Source organism: Gorilla gorilla, chromosome 9 (assembly GCF_029281585.2).
Source record: "Gorilla gorilla gorilla isolate KB3781 chromosome 9, NHGRI_mGorGor1-v2.1_pri, whole genome shotgun sequence".
NCBI classification, from domain to species: Eukaryota; Metazoa; Chordata; class Mammalia; order Primates; family Hominidae; genus Gorilla; species Gorilla gorilla.
This window is the reverse complement of record NC_073233.2, coordinates 86139569-86165675: the sequence shown is the minus strand read 5'-3', so window position 1 is coordinate 86165675 and position 26107 is coordinate 86139569. Positions and strand designations below refer to the sequence as shown.

General features: G+C 43.1%; 1 protein-coding gene across 3 annotated transcripts in view; it reads left to right on the top strand.

Annotated features, from left to right (window-relative positions):
* The window catches only part of GAB2 (GRB2 associated binding protein 2), a 206701-nt gene that overhangs the window by 134926 nt on the left and 45668 nt on the right, over positions 1–26107 (top strand). For all 3 annotated transcript variants that reach the window (XM_031015906.3, XM_055356888.2, XM_019036854.4), the window contains one exon: positions 1928–2228. In XM_031015906.3, the coding sequence (XP_030871766.2) occupies positions 1928–2228 (301 nt within the window). The remainder of the gene's footprint in view (positions 1–1927; positions 2229–26107) is intronic.

The window sequence follows — 26107 nt, the reverse complement described above, 5'->3', positions numbered from 1 at the left end:
ATGGTAGAATTAATGGAATGTAGATCCCATGGGGTCTAAAGAATTGTGATAATCAAATCCTTGACATTTGTAGTGCTTCAGGGTGTATACAAAGTGCTTTGGGCTCACATAATAACCCTATGGGGTAGGTAGGGCAGGTGGTGGTGGTGGTAGTGATTTTCATTATATAGATGAGGCAGGATTCAAAGAGGTAAATGACTTAATCAAAAATCACACAGTGCCGGGCGTACACAGTGGCTCACACTTGTAATCCCAGCACTTTGGGAGGCTGAGGCAGGTGGATCACCTGAGGTCAGGAGTTTGAGACTAGCCTGGCCAACATGGTGAAGCCCTGTCTCTACTAAAAATACAAAAATTAGCCGGGTGTGGTGGTGGGCACCTGTAATCCCAGCTACTCCGTAGGCTGAGGCAGGATAAATCTGCTTGAACCCAGGAGGCAGAGGTTGCAGTGAGCCAAGATCATGCCATTGCACTCCAGCCTGGGCGACAGAGCGAAACTCCGTCTCAAAAAAAAAAAAAAATTCGCACAGCCAGTCAATGGTAAAGCATAAACTGAACACAGATTGCTGTTATATGTAGTCTTTGTGCAGTGTCTGCTTACAGATTACTCAGTCTTGTTGAAGAGATGGAATATGGAAGACAACTTGAGAGAATATGTAATCACGTGTTCAATTCTATGGTATGGAATGGTATAAGGAGTTTACTCATTCAGTAATACATATTGAAAGCTTAGTAAGGTACAAGGCATTATCATAAGGACTAAGGAAACACCAATGAACAAGACAGGAAATATAATCCTGAGGTTACATGTTTTTAGAGCAGTTTCTCTGTGATTCTTCTAAGGCATCATGTTTTGGTTAAAAGCAGATTGTACTAAAAAGTTAGAAAACTTGTTTTTCTGCTACTTACTGTGTGTAACATTGTTACTTCAACTCACCCTGCCTTAGTGGGGGTCCCCATGGATAAACTGGTTATGGCTTTGCAAGTTCTCCCTTGCCTAAAAATGCGATGAGTTTGGATCTGTATTCTAGCCTAAAGAAATAGTTGCTCTAAAGTGTCATCATCTAACTTCCTGATCTAGACAGTGGGAATGCCACATCTTACTTTATAGTGATAAGACCCTGTTTACATAGTGAGATGCTGCACAAACATGCATTCTAAAATAATCCTCCATTTTTGAAACTCGGGAAATCTGAAAAGGGGACAGGTCATGTGGCACCTGCAGGTCCCACAGTCCCCGTCTTTAACCTATGATATTTGAGGACCTATTAAAAGCTTTAAGGTCGTCCGGGCATGGTGGCTCATGCCTGTAATCCCAGCACTTTTGGGAGGCCGAGGCAGGCGGATCACCTGAGTTTGGGAGTTCGAGACCCGCCTGACCAATGTGGAGAAACCCTGTCTCTACTAAAAATACAAAATTAGCCAGGCGTGGTGGCACGTGCCTGTAATCCTAGCTATTCAGGAGGCTGAGGCAGGAGAATCGCTTGAACCCTGGAGGCGGAGGTTGCAGTGAGCCAAGATCATGCCATTGCACTCCAGCCTGGGCAACAAGAGTGAAACTCCATCTCAAAAAAAAAAAATGCATTAAGGTCAGGCACAGTGGCTCATACTTACAATCCCAGTGCTTTAGGAGGCTGAGTTGGGAGGATCTCTTGAGACCAGCCTAGGCAACATAGCAAGACCTTGTCTCTACAAAAAAATGTTTTAATTAGCTGGGCGTGGTGATGTGCATCTGTAGTCCCAGCCACCCAGGAGGCTGAGGTGGGAGGATCTCTTGAGCCCAGGAGTTCAAGATTGCAGTGAGCTTTGATTGTGCCACTGCACTCCAGCCTGGGCAACAGGGCAAGACCTGTCTCTGAAAGAAAAAAGCTTTGAAATAACTAATGACTTCTTCCCCCTCTTCTTACTCCTTCCTGATATGATTTAGGCCTGGAAGAAACGCTGGTTTATCCTGCGGAGTGGCCGGATGAGCGGTGACCCAGATGTTCTGGAATACTACAAGAACGATCACTCCAAGAAGCCTCTGCGGATCATCAACCTGAACTTCTGTGAGCAGGTAGATGCAGGCCTGACCTTTAACAAGAAGGAGCTGCAGGATAGTTTTGTGTTTGACATCAAGACCAGTGAACGCACCTTTTACCTGGTGGCTGAGACAGAAGAGGACATGAATAAGTGGGTCCAGAGCATCTGCCAGATCTGTGGCTTCAATCAGGCTGAGGAGAGCACAGGTATGAGAACGCACACAGATCTTTCTCATAGGGGGTTGAGGTGAGGCCCTTGGATTCCTGGAGCATTGAGAGCAGGCTCTAGCTAAGGTTTCCTGTTGGAAGAGCATTCACAGATAAAGGGTAAAGAGTGTGAAGGGGTTGGCCAAATATTAGAGGGACACCTGGCCCTAATTATGCTCTAACTGGAAACCAAAAAAAAGTGTTGGGGTTGTGATAAAGCTAAAGGTATTTGTGGTGTTTCCTTAGGTGCCTCAACACCACTGCCGTTCCTCATCCCTCCTGTTTTCTCTCTTCCCTGTGCTGTCCAGCACTCTGTGTCCCATTACCTGTCACCCATCCCATAGGGAAGGTCTCACCTTGGTCCCTTCTCTCCTTCATCTCTGTCCTAGCCCATTTCAGGCCATCCTGCACAGTCACACTTGACCCTTGTTTGTGCGGGTTCTTTGTGACGATTATTGATGATTCAGTGTTCATTTATGTTTACTTGGGAGAGGACAGATAAAAGGAGGAAACAGTGATTTATGTTTGGGTTTTTATAATCTTCGCAAAAGAGTAGCTCACCTTTTTGAAATGAGTGTTAAATTGTAGAAATGCTCCTTAACATTTGTTTAGGCTCATCTCAAACTCTCTGGGATGGTTGAAGAGCAGAGTTTTTTCTGGGGGAGTAGAATTGACCCAGCAATTCTACTCGTAGGCATATTCCCAAAACATGTTCACACAAACACTTGTACAAGAATGTTCACAGCAGTATTATTCATAATAGCCGAAAAGTGGAAACAACCCAAATATCCATCAATAAATCAAATATGGTATATACATGTATATTACTAAGCCATAAAATGGTATGAAGTACTGAAAACATATGTTAAGTGAAAGAAGACAGAGAGAACCATCTTTTTATGATTCTGTTTGTATGAAGGTTCAGAGCAGGCAAATCCACAGAAACAGAAAGTACATTGGTGGTGACTGAGAGTGGCAGTGTGAGAAGCGACTGCTTATGAGTATGGGGTTTCTTCTTGGAGTGGTAAAAATGTTCTGGAATTAGATAGTGATGATATTTGTACGCTTTCATGAGTATACTAAAAACCACTGTATTTTACACTTTAAAATGCTGAAATTTATGGCGTGTAAATTATGTCTCATTCTTTAAAAAAAAGTTCCTCAGGTGATTCTGAGGACCAGCCAGGTTAGGGAGCCCCTAGACATAGGACCAGGTTTGTGGACATGTGAACTGTGGAGTCACAAAGAGCCCCATCCTTAGAAGGCCTTGCACTTCGTTTAACACTCCACTATTACTATCTTGAAGTTCTTTAATAGTTTTTTTAACAGGAAGTTCTGCGTTTTCATTTTACACTGGGCTCTGCAAATTATGTAGCCAGTCATTCCTGAACTAGATGTCCTAACCTAGGAATTCTGTGATTTTTATCTTCCTTGGGGAAGGATAATGAGCCCCTATTTATTAAGTTCTTTGGTATAATCTTCTTGCTTCCTGAGTGGAATTTCCTGTTTTCCCCAAATCTTTGTCATTTATAGGTTTCATGGAGGTTGTTTTTGTTTTTTTCCTTTATTTTATTCCTGATGGAGAGCAATGCATATTCAGTGAAAAAAAGTGGGAGAGGGAAAGGGGCCCCAGCCGGGGCAACATAGTGAGACTAGAGTGCAGTGACACAATCATGGTTCACTGTAACGTTTTTATTTCGATAAAAAATAAAAATTAGCTGGGCATGGTAGCATGCCTGTAATCCCAGCTACTAGGGAAGCTTAGGTAGGAGGATTGGTTGATGCCAGGAATTCAAGGTTGCAGTGAGCTGTGATCACACCACTGCACTCCAGCCTGGATGACAGAACGAAACCCTGTGTCCTAAAAAAAAAAAACAAAAAATGTTGGGGGTGGGGAATAAGAAACGAGTTAAAAGGCCAGGGAGCTGGGCACAGTGTTTCACGCCTGTAATCCCAGCACTTTGGGAGGCTGAGGCAGGCAGATCACCTGAGGCCTGGAGTTCGAGACCATCCTGACCAATATGGTGAAAACCCATCTCTACTAAAAATACAAAAATTAGGCTGTGGTGACGTGCACCTGTATTCCCAGCTACTCAGGAGGCAGAAGCGAGAGAATTGCTTGAACTCAGGAGGCAGAGGTTGCAGAGAGACAAGATCACACCACTGCACTCCAGCCTGGGTGACAGAGGGAGACCCTGTCTCAAAAAACAAAAAAAAAGCAGACTGGGCACGGTGACTCACGCCTGTAATCCCAACACTTTGGGAGGTCGAGGCAGGTGGATCACCTAAGATCAGGAGTTCAAGACCAGCCTGGCCAACATGGTGAAACCCCATCTCTACTACAAATACAAAAATTAACCAGGCGTGGTGATGGGCGCCTATAATCCCAGCTACTTGGGAGGCTGAGGCAGAAGAATCGCTCCAACCTCGGAGGCAGAGGTTGCAGTGAGCCGAGACCATGCCATTGCACTCTAGCCTGGGCAACATCAGTGAAACTCTGTCTCAAAAAAAAAAAACAAAAAAAGCAGGGGAAGAAAAACTTCACAAACACACCAGTCTCAAAGCTTTCATAAATGTTGTTAGCAGTGGCAAATCTATCTGGGTCTGCAGCAACCTCAATTTTTGCCTCCTCAGAAGAAAGAATTCGGCCAAAGGGCATACGGCAGAGTGAGACACTGAGGCATGTTTTAGAAGAGGGGTGAAAGTTTATTAAAAAGTGTTAGAGTGGGAACAAAAGGAAGTAAAGAACACTTGGAAGAGGGCCAACCGGGCAACTTGAGAGATTTCAGTGCACTGTTTGACCTTTGAGCTGAAGTTTTATATATTGGCATGCTTCCAGGGGGTTGTGTCCCTTCTTTCCTGATTCTTCCCTTGGAGAGGGCTATCTGCACGTGCAGTGGCCTGCCAGCACTTAGGAGGGGCTGCATGCACAGTGTGTTTACTAAAGCTGTACACATGCCCACTTGAGGCGTTCTTTTACCAGTCCAGTGTTCCTAGAGGAAGGCCAAATACCAGTTAAACTCAACCATTTTGCCTCATAGTGTGCGTGCTTGAGCCCACTTGCCTATCTCCTGAGATGGTATCAGAAAGCTACTGATCACCAGTTTCAGGTGTTTTCTATCGATTGGGAGACCGTCTTTCCCCAGCACCAGCTGCAACCAGTTGTTATTTTAGAGAGTTTAACCGCCTGACTCTCACCTGATGGTTGCCTGACATTCCTGGTGAGATGGGGGCAGGAGAGGCTCCTGCCCTGCTCATGTCTGCCTAGCTACCTACTCTAACAATGTGAGAAATGGGTCCAAGAAGTACCTCAGCTTTTTAAGAAATAGGTATGATGAGGGGAAAATGTAACCAAAAACCAAATGGCTTTTAATTGAATTATTTTCTTGTGGAATTAGAGGTGTTCTCATCAAGAAAATATATTCTTGAGATGTGGCAAAAATTACTCAGTGCAGATATCTTTCTTAATCACATATTTAGGCTGGGCGTGATGGCTCCTGCCTGTAATCCCAGCACTTTGGGAGGCCGAGGTGGGCAGATCACAAGGTTAGGAGATCGACACCATCCTGGCTGACACGGTGAAACCCCATCTCTACTAAAAATACAGAAAAATAGCCGGGCATGGTGGCGGGCACCTGTAGTCCTAGCTACTCGGGAGGCTGAGGCAGGAGAATGGCGTGAACCTGGGAGGCGGAGCTTGTAGTGAGCCGAGATTGTGCCACTGCACTGCAGCCTGGGCGACAGAGCGAGACTTCATCTCAAAAATAAATAAATAAATAAAATAAAAATCACATATTTAAAAGATATTGTCTGAATCCTTTTACTGTATAGGACTTCAGTACAATGAAAATGTGGAAACTACATTATCTGAGCTTGCTTTCTTTGGTAGCAAGGTTCATTTGTTCATTCACACATTATTCACTCAGCAAACCTTATGGGGCATTCATTTTATGCAAGTTCCTGTCATAACCAATGAGGCTACAAAGATGAACAGTAGAGTCTGAGTACTCAGACATCATAGCCTAGAGGAGGGGACAGGCATGCAACCAGATAGTAACAGAGTCAAGCTATAACGGGAATCACCAAGATTAGCGACACATACACCACCAGCTTAGGCCTCCCTAAGGAGGAGAGTATTAGAGGGTGACAAATAATTGAGTATTTTGTCAATGGCCTTATTAAATAATATATTTCCTAGCCTGTAATCCAAGCTATTTGGGAGGCTAAGACAGGAAGATCGCTTGAGCCCAGGAGTTCAAGACTGCAGTGAGCTGTATTTTTTAAGAGGCAGGGTCTTGTGAGCCCTGTCATCCAGGCTGGGATATAGTGGCATAATCACAGCTCACTGCAGCCTCGAACTCCTGGGCTCAAGCAGCGTTCCCACCTCAGCCTCCCAAGTAGCTGGGACTACAGGCATGCACCACGGCTCCTGGCTAGGAAATATATTCTTTTCTTCTTCTTTTTTTTTTCTTCTTCTTTTTTGATACAGTCTTGCTCTGTCGTCCAGGCTGGAATGCAGTGGCACAATCTTGGCTTACTGCAACTTCCACCTCACAGGTTCAAGCAATTCTCCTACCCCAGCTTCCTGAGTAGCTGGGATTATAGACAGGCAACACCATGTCTGGCTAATTTTTGTATTTTTAATAGAGACAGGGTTTCACCCTGTTGTCCAGGCTGGTGTCAAGCTCCTAACCTCAAGTGATCCACTCACCTTGGCCTCCCAAAGTGCTGGGATTACAGGCATGAGCTATTACGCCTGGCTGGAAATATATTCATTCATATATATAGATATAGATATATAGATATATATCTGTGTGTGTTTTAGTGTATATATACACACACAGAAATATATATATACACATATGCATCTATATATTTTCTTAAGCCTTTTTAAAGGAATTATTTTATTAGATGTCTAGTGTTTTAATTATCAGAGCAAGAATATCATCTGTGATAGAGGTTTAAGGTTATTTGTGAGATCCTTCTGTTGAAAATAATTGGCCTTTCTTCTATCTCGGAGGAGAATCTGGTATGTTAAAAGATTCAGTCCCATGATGGGTTATGTTTTAATTTAGTGGCTCTCTTAAAACTGGATTATATCTGTAAAACCTTCAGGTAAAAAATTAAAACTTAATAATTCATTCAGTGTTTTTCTTTAACTGACAATTGGGATCTGAGGAGAAACAGAAAGTTAACATTTGACTACTTTCTTTTGCTTAGTAGCCTATTTCATTTAATCACTTTATCACCTTTATTTCCATTTTTCAAATGATGAAATTGAGTACTTTTTCTTCCCTGCCTAGCACTTTTATAACTCCCCGGGGCTAAAAATCTTCTCCGTCTACCCACTCCCCATCCTTGGCTGGGTTCAGAAGGGCTACCCAACTCTTATCAGCCCCAGAAACTCTTCCTTAATGCAACACTGCTTTCCTTTTACTGGAGCTTGTTGAGAACAATCCAGTCACCTGAGTCTTCATGTCAGCAGCTGCTTTAGGTGAAGAGCACCTAACCCTTGGTGGCCACAAAAAGACATAATCGCAGCTATGTATTGAGCATCTGTTCTGTGAAAGTTGAGACTTTACATAAATTCCCACTAAAAAGTCACAGTAATCCTTTGAAACAACAACGATTTGACCCAAGGTCACACAGCTAGAACACAGGACAGTTGGGATTCTAGTCTAACCCAGGCCTGACTTTGCATTATAATGTGCTGTGTTTTTGTCCCTGTTCTCCTGGAATATAAGCATCTGCCAGAAACAGGCCTGGATATTTTTGCCCCTTTGGACACTATGCATTGTACTGGAAGCACCCCCAGGGGTCCCTATGGCAGGCTGAGGTTCTCTCTCCTTACTAACCCATATTGCCAAAGTCCTTGGTCTAGAATATTCCTAATTTAGTAATTTCAAGGGCTTTAATCCAGTCATCAGGCTCTATTGGTTAGTCTGTACACTGGGGACAAGGATGTCTTAGTTCAAATCACCACTCTGATTACATGAGCAGGTCACTTAATAAAGTCTCAACTTCCTTTTATAAAATAGGGATAAAATACTTTCTGTTCTCACCCCATGCTTCTGCTTTTCCATGGATGCATCCAGACAGACATAGAACCCACTGGCAGCACCTCAAGTTGCACATTTCCCAAAGGACTATTCACATTGTTTTCTGTGTAGGAGTATCCCCTGGAGTTGTTCAATCCAGTGTCCCTGTCCCTGGTTTGCTCCTGTAGAGGCTTCATCATATGTGGAGCCTCTTTCAAGCAGATAGTCCCTCTTTTCCTTTCTTTCCTTCCTTCCATCTGTTCATCTGTCCTCTTTTGTGTCTGTCTTTCTCTCTCATTTGTCTCTCTGTCTGTCTGTCTGTGCCCAGGCTGGAGTGCAATGGCACAATCATGGCCTCCCAGTTTCAAGTGATCCTCCCACCTCAGCCTCCAGGTAACTGGGACTACAGGTGTGCACCACTACACCCAGCTAAATTTTTTAAATTTTGTAGAGACAGGGTCTCACTATATTGCCCAGTGTATTAGTCCATTTTCATACTGCTGATAAAAACATACCTGAGACTGGGCAATTTACAAAAACAAAACAAAACAAAACAAAACAAAAAACAGGTTTAATAGACCTACAGTTCCACATGACTGGGGAGGCCTCATAATCATGGCAGAAAGCAAGGAGGAGCAAGTCATGTCTTATATCAGTGGCAGCAGGCCGAGAGAGAGCTCTTACAGGGGAACTCCTCTTTCTAAAACCGTCAGATATCATGAGAACAACCTGGGAAAGACCTGCCCCATGATTCACTTACCTCCCAGCAGGTCCTTCCAACAACATGTGGGAATCCAAGATGAGATTTGGGTGGGGACACAGCCAAACCATGTCATTCTGCCCCTGCCCCCTCTCAAATCTCATGTCCTCACATTTTAAAACCAATCATGCCTTCCAAACAGTCCCCCAAAGTCTTAACTCATTACAGCATCAACTCAAAAGTCCACAGTCCAAAGTCTCATCTAAGGCAAGGCCTTCTGCCTATGAGCCTGTAAAATCAAAATCAAGTTAGTTATTTCCTAGATATAATGGGGATACAAGCATTGGGTAAATACAGCCTTTCTAAATGGGAGAAATTGGCCAAAACAAAGGGGCTACAGGCCCCATGCAAGTCCAAAATCCAGTGGGGCAGTCAAATCTTAAAGCTCCAAAATGATCTCCTTTGACTCCCTGTTTCACATTCAGGTCACACTGATGCAAGAGGTAGGCTCCCATGGCCTTGGGCACTCCATCTTTATAGCTTTGCAGGGTATAGCCTCTCTTCTGGCTGATTTCATGGGCTAGCATTGAATGTCTGCCCCTTTTCCAGGCACACAGTGCAAGCTGTCAGTGGATCTACCATTCTGGGGTCTGGAGGATGGTGGCCCTTCTCTCACAGCTCCACTAGGCAGTGCCCCAGAAGGGACTCTGTGTGGGGGCTCTGACCCCACATTTCCCTTCTGCACTGCCCTAGCAGAGGTTTTCCATGAGGGCCACACACCTGCAACAAACTTCTGCCTGGGCATCCATACTTTCATACATCCTCTGAAATCTAGGCGGAGGTTCGTAAACCTCAATTCTTGACTTCTGTGCACCTGCAAGCTCAACACATGGAAGCTGCCAAGGCTTGGGGCTTCCACCCTCTGAAGCAACAGCCCAAGCTGTACCTTGGCCCCTTTTAGTCACGGATGGAGTGACTGGGACACAGGGCACCAAGTCCCCAGGCTGCACACAGCAGAGGGACCCTGGGCCCGGCCCACAAAACCATTTTTTCCTCCTAGGCCTCTGGGCTTGTAATGGGAAGCGCTGCTGTGAAGACCTCTGACATGGCCTGGAGACATTTTCCCCATTGTCTTGGGGATTAACATTCGTCTCCTCCTTACTTATGCAAATTTCTGCAGCCAGCTTGAATTTCTCCTCAGAAAATGGGATTTTCTTTTCTATTGCATTGTCAGGCTGCAGATTTTCCAAACTTTTTTGTTCTGCTTCCCTTATAAAACTGAATGCCTTTAACAGCACCCAAGTCACCTCTTAAATGCTTTGCTTCTTAGAAATTTCTTCCCCCAGATGCCCTGAATCATCTCTCTCAAGTTCAAAGTTCCACAAATCTCTAGGGCAGGGGTAAAATGCTTCCAGCCTCTTTGCTAAAATATAACAAGAGTCACCTTTGCTCCAGTTTCCAACAAGTTCCTCATCTCCATCTGAGACCACCTCAGTCTGGACTTTATTGTCCATGTCGCTATTATCACTTTTGTCAAAGCCATTCACAAGTCTCTAGGAAGTTCCAAACTTTCCCACATTTTCCTGTCTTCTTCTGAGCCCCCCAAACTGTTCCAACCCCTGCCTGTTACCCAGTTCCTGTCACTTCCATATTTTCAGTTATCTTTTCAGCAGCACCCCACTCTACTGCTACCAATTTTCTGTATTAGTCCATTTTTACACTGCTGATAAAGACATACCCAAGACTGGGCAATTTACAAAAAAAAAAAAAAAAGGGAGAGAGACATAATGGAGTTACAGTTCCATGTGGCTGGGGAGGCCTCACAATGATGGCAGAAGGAAAGGAGGAGCAAATCATGTCTTACGTGGATGGCAGCAGGCCAAGAGAGAGAGCTTGTGCAGGGGAACTCCTCTTTTTAAAACCATCAGATCTCAAGAGACTTATTCACTATCACGAGAAAAGCACAGGAAAGACCTGCCTCCATGATTCAATTACCTCCCACTGGATCCCTCCCACAACACGTGGGAATTCAAGATGAGATTTGGGTGGGGACACAGCCAAACCATATCACCCAGGCTTGTCTTAAACTCCTGGGCTCAAGTGATCCACCCGCCTTGGCCTCCCAAAGTGCTGGGATTACAAGTATGAACCACTGTGCCTGACTACTTTTTTTAAAAAGAGTTGTGATAGGACTCATATAAAAACTTACATGTTTACTTTCAGCTAGAAGAGGTTTGTGGCAGATGGAGACTGTCTGTTTTTTCATCCTTCTTGCCACCTCCAGATTCTTATTTCTACTGCCACCTTCCAGTCTTCACATATTCCAACCAAAAATGTCTAGGATAAAACCTGCAGGCTCAAGACCAGACCAGGAGTGAAAGTGAGTTTAAAATCGACATAAGGTTGAAGGAAACAATCTCTTGATAGAGAACTCGTTCCAAAAGGAAACCAGGAATGATGTTCTAGAAGGAAAAGCAGTTTCAGGAACACATATCAAGATTCTATATCATATATGTGGGATTTATTTTTGCTTATTTTGTGTGTACAAATGAAAGAACCTCACCTGCCTCTTGGAATCAAGATAGCTGTCAGTCCTCAGAATAAGGAAGCAGAGAGCTGCTCTGAGCTGTGTTTACAGGCAGGCAGATCCAAGTCCTCAAATTTGTGGCTCAGTTGTGGGCAGCTATCCCTGACCAGATGTACTACACACAAAAAGAGCCATCTCTCAGTAGAGAGCTTTGATGAATTATTCATGTGCTCAGGAGTCAACCCTTGTTAGGAAAGCCATCACCCCTTTTGAATTCTCAAAGCTGAGGACTTCTCTTTTCCTTTTATCCCGTCCCTCCTCCATTTATTCAGTAGCTATTCTAGGGCCTGCACAGCCACTATCACAGGGACTCCGAAAGGCAGCTAGCTGCACTTGAGTCTCAACCTTGCTACTTATTTGCCTTACTGATGTTGAATAAATCACTTTCGCTCTTGGAGGTTTTATCATCTGTAAAATGGAGATGATGCTCCTCACAGCGTTGTTGGGAGGTTGCACAGGTAAAGCTTGGAGAATGTACAGGTACACATTGTGAACAGCAGCTGCTCACTTCACATTTTCCTTGTAGTGGTCGTAGCAATAGTAGTGATGATTTTTATGTCTATAGGACAAGATGAACAGAATATAATTTAAATATTTGGTGTTTTTACAGAACTTTATAGTCTATACAACACTTATGCAGTCTCATTTAAGCATGAGGAAACAAAGTGAGATAGGTAGGGGCTGATAATATCATTCCTATCGCAAAAGCAAGGAAACTAAGGCTTAAAGGCACTAAGTGATGATGCCAGAAAGCAGAGTGGCAGGGCCCAGAATCCAAGGCTTTTGACTACCGTCTATGGCTGTGTCCTCTGACTCCTCACTTTTCCCAACCCATTGTCACAGAGCTGTTTACCATGGCTGCTTCTAAGTCACAAAACGGCCAGCAAGAAGGAAGAGGAGGAGCAAGAGGTTTATAAATCACTGAGAACTGACTATTCTTTTTTTTTTTTTTTTTTAAGACGGAGTCTCGCTCTGTTGCCCAGGCTGGAGTGCAGTGGCGTGATCTCAGCTCACTGCAACCTCCACCCTCCACCTCCCGGGTTCAGGCGATTCTCCTGCCTCGGCCTCCCGAGTAGCTAGGATTACAGGCGCACTACCATGCCTGGCTAATTTTTGTATTTTTAGTAGAAACGGGGTTTCACCATGTTGGCCAGGATGATATTGATCTCCTGACCTCGTGATCCACCCGCCTTGGCCTTCCAAAGTGCTCAGTGCTATCTGTACATCGATATTAACCTCTGATGGCTAAACTAGCAAGATAACATGATCCTTCTTAGAGGAACCTGCAAGCTACTGTGAGTTACAGCTCAGGCAATTTAGCTCACCAGAGCCCCATTTTGTAACTCTTGGAGATTTTGAAATAAGGCCAAAGCCTCCACTGTATCTTCTCTACTATTTTAGTTTTTTACCTTCTCGAACTCCTTGGCAGGAATTTCACAGTAGTCACATGTCTAATCTTATGGAATAAAGAATTCCCAAAGTTCTGACCAACTCTTCTTTATATCTTCCTCACCTTTTCTCTACTAAAATTTTAGTGAGACTGTCCCCTTTAAATATTTTGTAAATACTTAAACTTCTAGTAATCCTTAAGTTTCCCGAGTAAGTCAACACTCAAATTATTTTAAGTCCTGGGTCCCACCTGGGGTCAAACGATACCCATAGGAATGCTTTTGGGGAAGTCTTCAGCATCCAGTGAGGAATGTTAGTGGGGTCTTCAAATAGCTCTTTCTAGAGAGAATGACTGGTGCCTTAAAAGTCAGGACCTCTTATTCAAGCTGGATTTCTTACAGCAGGGAGAACTGTGGTAGAGCCAAGTAGTCCATTCAGATTCATTCCGATGACCTTGGTCCTTCCCCTACCATGAAAAGAGAGACAGAGAGCCAGGGAGAAGCCTTGCTCAGAGACCTCACTCTTTCTGTCTTCTCATCCCTGGGAGGGCCTTTTCCTCCCTCATTCCCTCCCTGACCTTTTGGGTTTTGTTTTATTAACTGAAATCAGACCAACTCCTCTGGGGAACCCTTGTTGGAAGCCAAAAGCAAATGTGGGCGGTAATATGCATCTTCTCCCCAGGCTGAGACTCCTCTCTCAAGGAAGAAAGAACAGAGTGGAGACTGACCCAGGCTCCAGCCCAGAGGCGGAGGCTGCTGTCTGAATCACCCACCCTTTTTTTCCACTGAGACAATGAGGAAAATAAATATCCAGACCAGTTTCCAGCCAGATCTGAAATTCTAATTCCTTTAAAAAAAAAAAAAAAAGAAAGAAAGAAAAAAAGAAAAGAAAAGAAAAAAAGGTTATTTTAAATAACCCTGAAATATCAGGCCTTCCTCCTCAATCTCTTGCTTGTCATTTTTCACTTACAGCTGGTTCTAGTCATCCACAGAACAGGCCATGAGTTCAGACATGAGCTCCATAAAATCCTCGCAAATATTTCTGTGTTGTCCTAGAACAAACTCCAACCTTGACCAACTTCAGGGAATTCCAAATCCTCTGAAGGAGGAAAAGGAGACAGGGAGAAACCTGACCCTATTCTCTTCGTTCTAAGTCTTCATCCTTATTTCTGCCTTTTTTTTTTTTTTTTTTTTTAAATACCAGACACTCCCCCTCACCACCCCAGCCAGCCAGCATAGATAGTCTAGTGTTACCTGCCAAAACCCAAAGACTGTTAGACTTGGGAGCATCTCGTCCCAACTCCACAGTGCCAGAAGCTTTGAATGGCTCCCAAACATCTCATAAGATCCCCCCTACTTTTTTGGTTGAGTCCTTCTGCTTATCCCTATTAAAAGAGGATAATAAATGATTGTTGAATTGGTCCCTGACTGGATTCCAAAGCCCAGTCTAACTCTAATATTGGGCTAGAGGTAGAATTAGAACTTTGTATTTAGTGGTAAGGTCACCTTGGACCTCTGAAGATCTTGATTACGATTAAACATCCGGTTATGTGTAGCGCTACGTAGGATTCAGAACTCTACAAAATCAATAGATACAGTCTTCTCTCTCTAGGATCTGTGCTGGGAAACAGAGTCCTGGTTTTAAATTTCAGCTTTGTTACGATTTATCTCAGTTTCTTCAACAGTAAACTAGGAGTGATTTCCAAACCTTTTTTAAAGCATTGCTTTTTAACCAAATCTCACATGAAACAGAATAATTTATGAAACAATTGAGAGGGAGCCACTTTGAGTATAGCAGAGGAGAGGGTCAAGTGATACAAGCTGCACTCAACTGCCCACCCTTCCTTCTCCCCACTGGTTGCTTGGGAAGGCTGGCACACAATGTGAGGATACTGGTCCGCAGCAGATGTTTCAAAACAGGGACCTGCAGGGCTGAGCTACAGAAATTTTTATCAGTCCACAAAAATATGAAAACATGAGGAAGATACAATCCATTTTCATAAAACTAAATGTAATCAGATTTTAAGACTTCCCTGTATTCAGAGACTCTTTTTTTTTTTTTTTTTTTTTGAGACGGAGTCTCGCTCTATCACCCAGGCTGGAGTGCAGTGGTGCGATGTTGGCTCACTGCAAACTCTGCCTCCCGGGTTCACGCCATTCTTCTGCCTCAGCCTCCCGAGTAGCTGGGACTACAGGTGCCCGCCACTGCACCCGGCTAATTTTTTGTATTTTTAGTAGCAACAGGGTTTCACCATGTTAGCCAGGATGGTCTCGATCTCCTGACCTCGTCATCTACCCACCTCGACCTCCCAAAGTACTGGGATTACAGGTGTGAGCCACCGCACCTGGCCTATTCAGAGATTCTCTTTGTGCATGTATGTTAGTGTTCTCATGTGTGTGAAGTGACAGTCTTAGTAAATGATAGTTTTCTATATTTGACATTATTAAAAATTGGCCGCCCCATGTGTCCATTTCTAAAAGTGCACAAGTGCATAAACAAAGAGGCAGTGTTTTCACCTGTCCATGAAATGGAAGAGTCTGGGAAATAGTGATCTAGAGGTGATATGTGTGTCAGGACTAACTGGTTGCCAGCTTCTGCTTCTGTACTCATGGCCAGGGGCCTCTGAACTCTACCATTGAGTCCAGGCCCCCTGCATCCCAGCATAAAGCCAGTGCTGTAGGATCTTTTGTTCCTAGCCCTGCTCTTGTGTGCTAGCTATGGTTAGCCCTGGGATCTTGGCTAATTTTCCAGTGTCTCAATCTTTGCCCTGATAACCTGCCTGTAGTGTCAGATCCCACCCAGGAGTGGACCCTGTCCTGCTTTTATGTAGCCACCTCTCATAGACCAGAGTCTTACCACACCTCAGACCAGTGGCTGGAGCCTGCCTGCCCACTGGAAGGCTTCTGGGTTGCATGTGGTCTCTCTGCCTGCATTACTGAAAAAAATCTGCTTCTCTTTTCCCAGAACATGCTTCTTCCTCCTCTTGGATTCTACTGCCCACATTTCTAGTGATGCCTCAGTTTCTGTTTCTGTGTTCACGTATTCAGTGCCCTTACCACTCAGAACCTGCTTTTGCCAGTTCCTGTTCTAGGGACAAGGGTTAGAGAAGAGCATAAGACATGGACCTGCTTTCAGTGGACTCCTGAGCCTTGTTATGTTCTCCAGTTTTTGTTCTCTCGGCCAAACCAGCCTTGGAACTCCTCTTAGTGACTCTCTCTGCCTCCTCTGTGTGTGCTTCTAAGAGGTTCTGGGCTTCTCAGTTTTCAGCAAGATTTACCTGCTTTTAACTGAACCGTGCCTGGCTCCGTGCCAAGATATAACTACCAGATAAAAAATTGGGGTTTAACCTCAAGTGTGAAAATATTTAATTTTTTAATTCTGAATTTGGTTTCAACATCAAGCCCCCACCTGGCCAGTGATAGAAATGTAAGTTTTAATCAACTCCGGGTATTCCTGGTCAATATGGGATTTTCTCAGTAAATTCAAGTTTGTCTTCTTTGTCCCTGGGCTGCTATTTTAAGTGCCCCAAGGCCTAGAGAGCTGGAGACAGTTTATTGAGGCTGGAGCACAGTTTGGGATTGGGATTGGGGGAGGAGATGCATGGGAGACAAGGGTAAGGACGCGTCTTATTCCTCTTTAGATCACCGTATTAGTAGCCACAGAGTAGCTGCCCAGTAAATATCCACATGATTTTTTTTTTTTTTTTTTTTTTGAGATGGAGTCTCGCTCTGTCACCCAGGCTGGAGTGCAGTGGTGTAATCTTGGCTCACTGCAGCCTCCACCGCTCAGGTTCAAGTGATCCTCTCACCTCAGCCTCTCAAGTAGCTGGGATTACAAGCATGCGCCATCACACCCGGCAAATTTTTATATTTTTAGTAGAGATGGGGTTTCACCATGTTGGTCAACCTGGTCTCAAACTCCTGACCTCAGGTTATCCACCTGCCTCAGCCTCCCAAAATGCTGAGATTATAGGCATGAGCCGCCATGCCTGGCTGAATGTTTTAGTTACAGTGTTTGGTTATAAATTGTAAATAGTTACACAAAATTCTTTTTAAAAATTCTGACTTATTTCCAGATATTTTCATTTTGAGAAATTCACTGTTAGGGAGAACAGAAAGCTTTAAAAACATTCTCATCTTACTCATAGGTGACAAAGTGTGAGATACCTGAAATTCTGTATATTGAAACATATAACATGTACTTTAACATGGTATAAAGTACAATGAAAAACAAAAAAATGAAGAAAAGCTCAAAAGAGATGATATACTAACTAGGCTGAAGAGATAGAGCATGCCAAAGACCTGAAGTTTATTTTACACATCTACCATTTGTTTATTGTTTGCTTTTATTTGCTACCTCATCGGCCCTTTTATGGATGAGGTCAGTGAACAAAATTCCTCATGGCTAGTGAATCATTATTAGCAAGAACGCTCAGCCAAGACAGAAGGGAATAGATTTCATAGAATGAGAAACTTCTAGAATATGAGATCTCGAAGCGTCCTTAGAGAGCATTTAGTTCCAAACTGCTCAAATGACAGAGTGTCTAGAGGTGAAGAGAGGGCAACTAATTTGTTCAAGATCATGCAGCTGACTGGCCAGGCTAGAATTAAAATCCAAGTTTCCTGACTTTTGTGTTGTAAATGATGTTGATGGTTATGGTGATGATCATATAAAAATCACTTTATGATTTATAGAGTGCTTTTATATATATATATGTGGTATAGAAGGCCCGTTTATTACATAGGGTCTTAGAATCGCATGAATATGAACCCACAACATTAATGACTTTAGTCTAAACGTGGTCTTGGATAAGTAAATTTACTTTTTTGAGCTTCAACTTCTGGATCAGTAAAATAGAAATAAGACATTCTTCACAAGATTATTATGAAGATTAAGAATCCACTTAAAGCATATGGCATAGTGTTTGGTACACAATAAGTACATATTAAATGTCTGTTGAATCTGTGACTAATAACTTGTTGCTGCCTTCTCTCTGATCTTCACAACAGCCCTTTGGAGACGTCTACCATGCTACTTTTATCTCCTGAAAACTAAAATATCCTAAGTAACCCCTATCTCTGTTTTGCCCAAACTCAAAAACCTTTTTGCTATGTGTGATTAATATGTTTATCAAATAATAAATCTTGCTGAATTTCCTGATTTGAGGGGCATTACACTTGTCATTGTGGTACTCAAAAACAAAGATGTCTTGGCTGGGTGCTGTGGCTCACACCTGTAATCCCAACACTTTGGGAGGCCAAGGGAGATAAACCATCTAAGGGTCAGGAGTTCAAGACCAGCCTGGCCAACATGGCGAAACCCCGACTCTACTAAAAAAAAATACAAAAATTAGCTGGGCATGGTGGCACGTGCCTGTAGTCCCAGCTACTCAGGAGGCTGCGGCAGGAAAATCACTTGAATCTGGGAGGCGGAGGCTGCAGCGAGCTGAGATCGTGCCACTGCACTCCAGCCTGGGCAAAAAGAGTGAGACTGTGTCTCAGAAAAAAAAGAAAAAGAAATTTTTAAAAAATTCCTTTCACAATGGCATCAAAAAATAAAATACTTAGGAATCAATTTAACAAAAGCCATCCTAGATCTCTGTACATAAAACAACAAAACATTACTGGGATAAATTAAAGAAGACCCAGAATATGGAAAGAGAGATCGTGTTATGGAGAAGACTCAGTATTGTTAATATGTCAGTTCTCCCCATATTAATCAGTAGATTCAGTCCAATCTCTGTCATGATCCCAGCAGGCTTGTTTGTATTGACATCAAAGCAAATTAGAAAGTACTATATAATCTATGAAAACAGTACTATTTAACAAAACAGCATGTCAATAATAATTCAGACCTTTTTTAGTCATAATGTTGGACTTTTTAGAGAATTTTGTGGAGATATGTTAGATTGGTAAATAAAAGCTGTTCTCATTTTCCTTACAGTAGAAAAATATATCCAGAAGTTATGTTTATTGCTCCCCCAATGAGATGTTTTACTTAAAAAAAAAAAAATTGACAGGAGACTGACATCCTTGCCCAGGTGACTAGGCACTCAGTCACTGGTAAGAAAATCACTTGATCTCTCTGAACTGTAGGCTTTCTGTCAGTAAAGTACTAATATTAAACTAAATGATCCCATGGGTTATTTCCAGACCTGTGCTTCTGTGATATGGAAAAAGAATAAATGGTTAAGAATCAGAAAGAACAAGCTGGTGATTTAAGCTTGTTAGTACAAGTTTACCATATTAGACTGTTGATTTTTTTTTTTTTTTTTTTTTCCCCAGACAGAGTCTCGCTCTGTCACCCAAGTTGGAGTGCAGTGGCGCGATCTCGGCTCACTGCAACCTCTGCCTCCCGGGTTCAAGCAATTCTCCTGCCTCAGCCTCCCTAGTAGCTGGGACTACAGGCACCCACCACCATGCCCAGCTAATTTTTTGTATTTTTAGTAGAGACGGGGTTTCACCGTGTTAGCCAGGATTGTCTTTATCTCCTGACCTCGTCATCTGCCCGCCTTGGCCTCCCAAAATGCTGGGATTACAGGTGTGAGTGACTGCGCCCGGCCAGACTCTTGAATCTTTAAATTCTGTATGCTGACCAACAACTAGCACGTTGTTTGTGCCTAAGGTGTGCTCTAATAAAAAGGAATATGGTTTCTTATAATGATACTAATGGGCTCTTCAAACCAGCTTATCTTGTCATTTCTTCTCTTGGTTATTTCAAAGCATAAATTTGGGATTCCATGTTTTCAGTTTTAGCTTAAATCTATCTCCTTGGTGATGAACTTAAATTAGATGCTAATATTTTGAAGGAGGACATGTTTATGCAAACCAGAGTGAGAACTTTTAGTCTAAGGGTCAGCAAACTTTCTCTGTAAAGGGCCAGATAGTAAATACTTTAGGCTTTGTCATCTGTACTTTGTAGCAACTACTCAGCTTTGCTGTTGTAGTATATATGCAGCCATAAACAATTATGTAAATGAGTTGATGTAGCTGTGTTCCAGTGAAACCACAGAAACAGACCAGATGTAATGTATGGGCTGTAGTTTGCTGACCCCTGTTCTAGTGTAATAATATGCTTTGGCAGGCCTGCTCAAATAATGTACTCAGTATGCAGGCCCACTCACTACAGATAGTATTTTGGCCTTCCCAGTGGTGTCAAAAAGACAACTCTCCCTTTTGGACTGCAATTTTAAAAACCTAGAGATGGCAAGGCAACAAGACACAAGTCTGGGAGATGAGTAGGGAAACTACAGATGTGAAACCAGGAGATTATTGGGACCCCCAGGACTGGAGGCAGGGGCTGAGAAAGAGCTGCCAGCTACAAGCTGCATCCTGCGAGGCTCTGTAGCTGAACTCCTCTACTCAGCACATGAAGGGCAGCTGACCCCATTTTTGTACCCTCTGTGACAGATCCTGCCTCTGGTCAAACCCTGAAGGTCTGGGAACACAGAGTTCAAGATCTTTTCCCTCACCAGGTTACCTCCCACAGTGCAGTGCTGAGGGCCAGCTACCATTTGTGGAGCACCCATGTGCAGGGACTATGGCATTTCTTATTCCCCAGAACAATTCTTCAGGTAGCTGTTTTATAAATTTTACAAATTAGAACTCTTGGATTCAGGTACCATCCCTAGGTTTCACAACTAGTAAGCTGAGATTCGGACTCCAACGTGCATGTTCCTTTCCCAGTAGCACACTGCTTCTCCTGAAGCCGAAGTTCCCCTTCAGAGAATTATGTAGATCTCATAATTCCCTAGGCAAAACTGGAGCTCTTTGAATCCCAGCCTAGCCATCCACACTATACCAGTTTAAGGTGCAATCTTGTGATTATTGCCGCTGATCACGATTCTTGATAAGCATCCACAACTGATATGTCTGACGCTTCTGTTTTACACCAATTGCCAGTTGTCTCAGAGTCACTGTGAAAGGAGGGAAAAGCTTATCTCTTATAAAGTTGGTTAGCTTCAAAATACAGTGATGTATTTTGGATATTTCTGTGGAAAGGTTACAAGGGTCAAATGCATCATTAACGTGAACTTAATATACCCACTTGATGGATTGATTCCTGTGGGAAAACTAATGGGTTCCCAAAGTTCCTCGGGGGAGGGCTGAAGTGCTCCTCTGAGTATAAATTTGTTCTTTCTGACTGCATGTAAGCTCATAAAGCATAGGCCACCCTTTGGGGCTGGCCTGCGGCTCAGTAGTGCCTCTAGTACCTGCTCCAGACCCTAAGTAAATCACAAGAGTGCTTCGTTTCAAATATGAATGAATCCTTGATGGGACCAACTAACCAACCCAAGCCCCACACAAAGGAACAGGAGAAGGGTCTGCCACAGCTGAGGGGTATGATAGGTATAAACAAAGCTTGTAACCTGACCTCTTGCAAATCAACAGGACAGTGCATGGCTAAATATAGGCTTGCTATCCCCAAACAGAAATACACACAACCCAGAAAACCTCACTAAGTGATAACAATTTCTTGTACCCTTAATAACTGTTTACATTTGGATCTCATTTCGTCATTCTTCTAACCCAGGGAGGAAAGATTCCAACAGAACTTGCTGCTCTAGTGTGTTTATTGAAGACCGCCTTGTTCTGGTTCTGGTTCTGGTTTTGGTTTTGGTTTTGTTGAGACAGGGTCTCACTCTGTCGCCCAGGCCGGAGTGCAGTGGTGTGGTCACAGCTTACTGCAACCTCGACCTCCTGGGCTCAAGTGATCCTCCCACCTCAGCTCCCCAGCCCCCCAGTCTGGGACTGCAGGCATCTGCCACAATGCCCAGCTAATTTATATGTTTGTGTGACACACATACATACACACACACACACATATATATATACATACATACATATATAGAGACAGACAGACAGCGTCTTCCAATGTTGCCCAGGCTGGTCCTGAACACCTGAGCTCAAGTGATCCTCCTGCCTTTGCCTCCCAAAGGGCTGGGACCTTCTTGTTCTAATTGGAATGTTTTCTAGGCATAGAACATTGTACTAAACACGATTAGAGAAAAAGATATGGTCTGGATCCTGGATTCTAACAGCTTATAGTTTCACTTCACATGACAGATTTATGAATTCCCAATTAGAATAAATGGCAAAATTATGTACTACAAAAGATTTAGAAGGCATAGACTGGGCGCGGTGACTCATGCCTGTAATCCCAGCACTTTGGGAGGCCAAGGCGGGCAGATCGCCTGAGGTCAGAAGTTTAAGACCAGCCTGGCCAACATGGTGAAACCCTGACACTACTAAAAATACAAAAATTAGCCGGGTGTGTCAGTGGGTGCCTGTAATCCCAGCTACTCAGGAGGCTGAGGCAGGAGAATCACTTGAACCCAGAAGGCGGAGGTTTCAGTGAGCCAAGATCGCACCATTGCACTCCAGCCTGGGAGAGAAGAGCAAGACTCCATCCAAAAAAAAAAAAAAAAGATTTAGAAGGCATGATTAATTCTAACTGGGGAGACAAGGCATTTCCATCTCTAAAATGAGATGCCTTGAGCCAAAGAAGGTTGTAAAAGGACGTGTGACCAGGAACTGTGCTGTGTCACTAAGCTACAGTCACTCGCTCTCTTTCCTCTTTGCCTTTCACAGAATCAGTTTCTGCTAATGTATACTGTGAGATCGTATGCATCAAGGTCAGGATGTTCTGACTTGGCTCTCCCTAGCGGAGATGGTGTTCTTTCTCAGAGTCTTCCCTTGGAAGGGGGATGGGGAATCATAGGTCCAGAAAGATCTCATGGGATCTCATGTTACTGCCTGTCTCTGTCTTTTCTTTTTTCTTCCTCCGCTTTATAGTTCTTATAAACATTAGGAAACTTATATTTCTGAACTCGAGAATCTATTTATACTAGTGTTTAGTACTTTGATCCACAAATGTTTACTTACCATGCAAATAATGAGTGATACTATAAACTCAAAACAAATAACAGATCTGGTCCAGTAGTGTCCTGACCAGATCTCATAGCTTGATTGCTCCTGCCCCCAGGCCCACATTACAGAGAGTACATCTTCATTCATAGCGATACATCTTTTAGTGCAGGGTAATGGCTCTTGGACTAAGTTCTGAATTCTTATTCCAGGGTTCACTTCTGACCTTCTGTGTGGCCTTGGACAAGTCTTATTTCTCTGGGCCACAGTTTCTCAAACTGTAGATGAGAGATTTGAGAGGTAGGAGGAGGGTGGTGGTGATAAATTAGAGACTGGACTCTGGGGACCCTTCCAATTTCTATATTATGTGAGTTACTGTGTAAAGTTGAGCCATTTTATGTTTGGCCTTGAATTTATGAATTTCCTCTGGCATAGATTATGATATATGCCAAAGGACTTTGAGACTTAATCCTTCTTAAATAATTTCAGGCTTATGATGAAAAGTGACCTGGAGCTTTGGATCCAGTCTTACCCTCAGCACCTGTCAGCATGCTTTTGTTTTTAGGATTCTTCATATGTTCCTTGTTTTTCAGTGAGCTTTCTACAGGGACCACACACTCCTTAGAATCCTATCAAATACCGTTGTCAAAATTCTTTCGTCATCCTCCCTGCACTAGAACTTTTAGAATTTTACCACCATTCCACTTCTAGTAATAAAAAATGGGACAAGTGTCAGGCCAACAGCCATTTATTGAGTATTTAATAATTACTATTTACCTATATTTCATATCAAATCCTCAAAAGAACCCTGTTGAGTAGGTGTTCTCTTTGGCATTTGACAGTGTGGGAAATGAGGGATAAAGGTATTCAAAGTTTTGCTCACGGCCATGTAATAAGATAGTTTCAGACCAAATACCACATGTTCTCACTTATAAGTGGGAGCTAAATGATGAGAACACATGGACACAAATCAGGGAACAACAGGCACAGGGGCCTACCAGAGGGTAGAGGGTAGGAGGAGGGAGAGGAGCAGAAAAAATAACTATTGGGTACTAGATTTAGTACCTGGGTGATGAAATAATCTGTACATCAAACCCCCATGACACAAGTTTACCTACATAACAAACCTGCACGTGTACCCCTGAACCTAAAAGTTTAAAAAGAAAAAATGCCAATGAAAACATTATAAACTTATGAAAATCAAAAAGGGTACCCTATATATGGAATTATAACATTGATTCATATATTGTATGTGCTATTTAAAGTTTATATATTCAGGCCAGGCATGGTGGTGCACGCCTATAGTTCCAGCACTTTGGGAGGCCAAAGTGGGAGAATCACCTGAGCCCAGGAGGTCGAGGCTGCAATGAGCCATAACTGTACCACTGCACTACAACCTGGACAACAGTGCGCGATCTTGTCTCAAAAAAAAAAGAGAAAATTAAAAATTTTAAAAAAAATTATAATTCAACTCTAAGAAGCTTCTTAAGAAAACTTTTAAATAACATGTTTCTCATTGAGGGAAAAAAAATTAAATAGTTTCAGAACCTGTGTCTGGGAAGTCCACATCAGGGTTATTTTTGTTATACCTTGTTCCTTTGGAGCCATAGATTATGTGAAGGGCCAGAGAGAACATGGATGCTTATCAATTTGCAATTTTGATGATCCAAAGGAAGGTTTTTGGAAATATTTGCTCTTTCATTTGTCACTCAAAGCCTGCTTTGCCTTTTCTTCAGTAGACCCTAACCCTTCTGTCTCTGCCCCAGAATTAAGAACCAGAGATTGTTAAAACCAAACCAGTGGATCCTAATCTGAATCTCTGTAAATATGACTAATGAGGTCTGAGGTGGGACCAGCCCTCTGCATTTACATTTCCCAGAGATAACTTTGATGTGTACCCCTGATCTAATCCAACCTCTTCTTTTTGTAAATAGAGATAGCGAGGCTTGGGAAGATGAAATGGTATGCCCAGATTCACTCAGCCAGTAGGCGGTAGAGCTAGGCCTGGACCCCCATCCTCATATTTTAACTTTCCTTCCCTAGTACCATTCACCTCATAGGGCTCTTGTGGGAGTTCTTCCTCTGCACAGGTGAAAAGAATTGGCTTTGGAGACTGTGAGATCTGATTCAGATCTAGGCTATGCCACTTTCTGGCTGTGTGACCCCAGAGTTTGCTATTGATGTCTCTGAGCCTATTTTTCTTCATCCAAAAAAAAAAAAATGGAGGTAATAATATGTACCTCACAGGGTAGACTAGAGGCACATAATAGGTGCTTAGTAAATGGAAGCTGTGCTTACCACAGTCACTGTTCTCCTTTTGGTTCTCATTAATTCCCCGTATACCATCTGTACGGAGTATAATTGTGACCAAAACAGTGACAGTTACCTTCCAAGCATCCGTCATGTCTTGGAAAGCAGCTCGTATCTCTTTGGCCAATCTCAAGGTCTCAGCCAGCTCCATGTGTACTCCAGGAATAGGAGCAATAAGAGTGGCTAAATGCATGATATAAAATGATCTCTATTCCTCACAGCAGTCCTACAAAGTACTTAGCCCTATTGAACAAGTGAGAATTAAAAAGGCTTATTCACATATCCAAGGCTACAGAGCTAGGAGTTAGCAGAGTCAGACTTTGAATCCAGCTCCAATACAGCTTTTGGTCTACCACTTTATGGGTTCTGAGACCCACTGAGGCTTGAGGGTGGGGATAAATTTTTTGGGGAGAAGGGATAAAGATGAAAAGGGCACTGAGATAAGGGAACTGGTCATTATTTGGCCAGTCATCTTTTCCAGAAACTCCCGCCAACCACCCCTTTCCTGCTCATGTTATCACTAGCCAGTCGGTGGCTGGGTTGGCCTGGGCTGGGCTCCTCAGCTGAAATCCTTCAGAGCTTTCCTGTTCTAGAGTTTTGCAAGAAGTTGGGAGGAGTGTTTGTATGCTGGGCAGGCTTCCCAGGGGTGATTGTGGAAAGGAAGGGGAGTGATTCTGTAGGGCCCTAAAAAGAAGCCAGGAAGAAGAAAAAAAAAAACTGTTTAAAAGAAAATAGATTGACTCAGGCATTTGTGGGCATTATCTTTAGTCTAGACTTGGAGATAGAAGCTCAGGCCAGGAGTCTAGAAACCTCCATTTTCTTCTTGTGTTTTGGGTCATTAGGAAGGTCAGTTACACAGCAAGAAGTACCAAAAACACCCCAGCCACACATTGTTTAATATCTTCCTTTATTTTCACCATTCTTTTCTTCTCCCAAGGGGTACCCAGGCAATAAAAACAAATCCTATTAACGCCTTATGCATGTGCGTG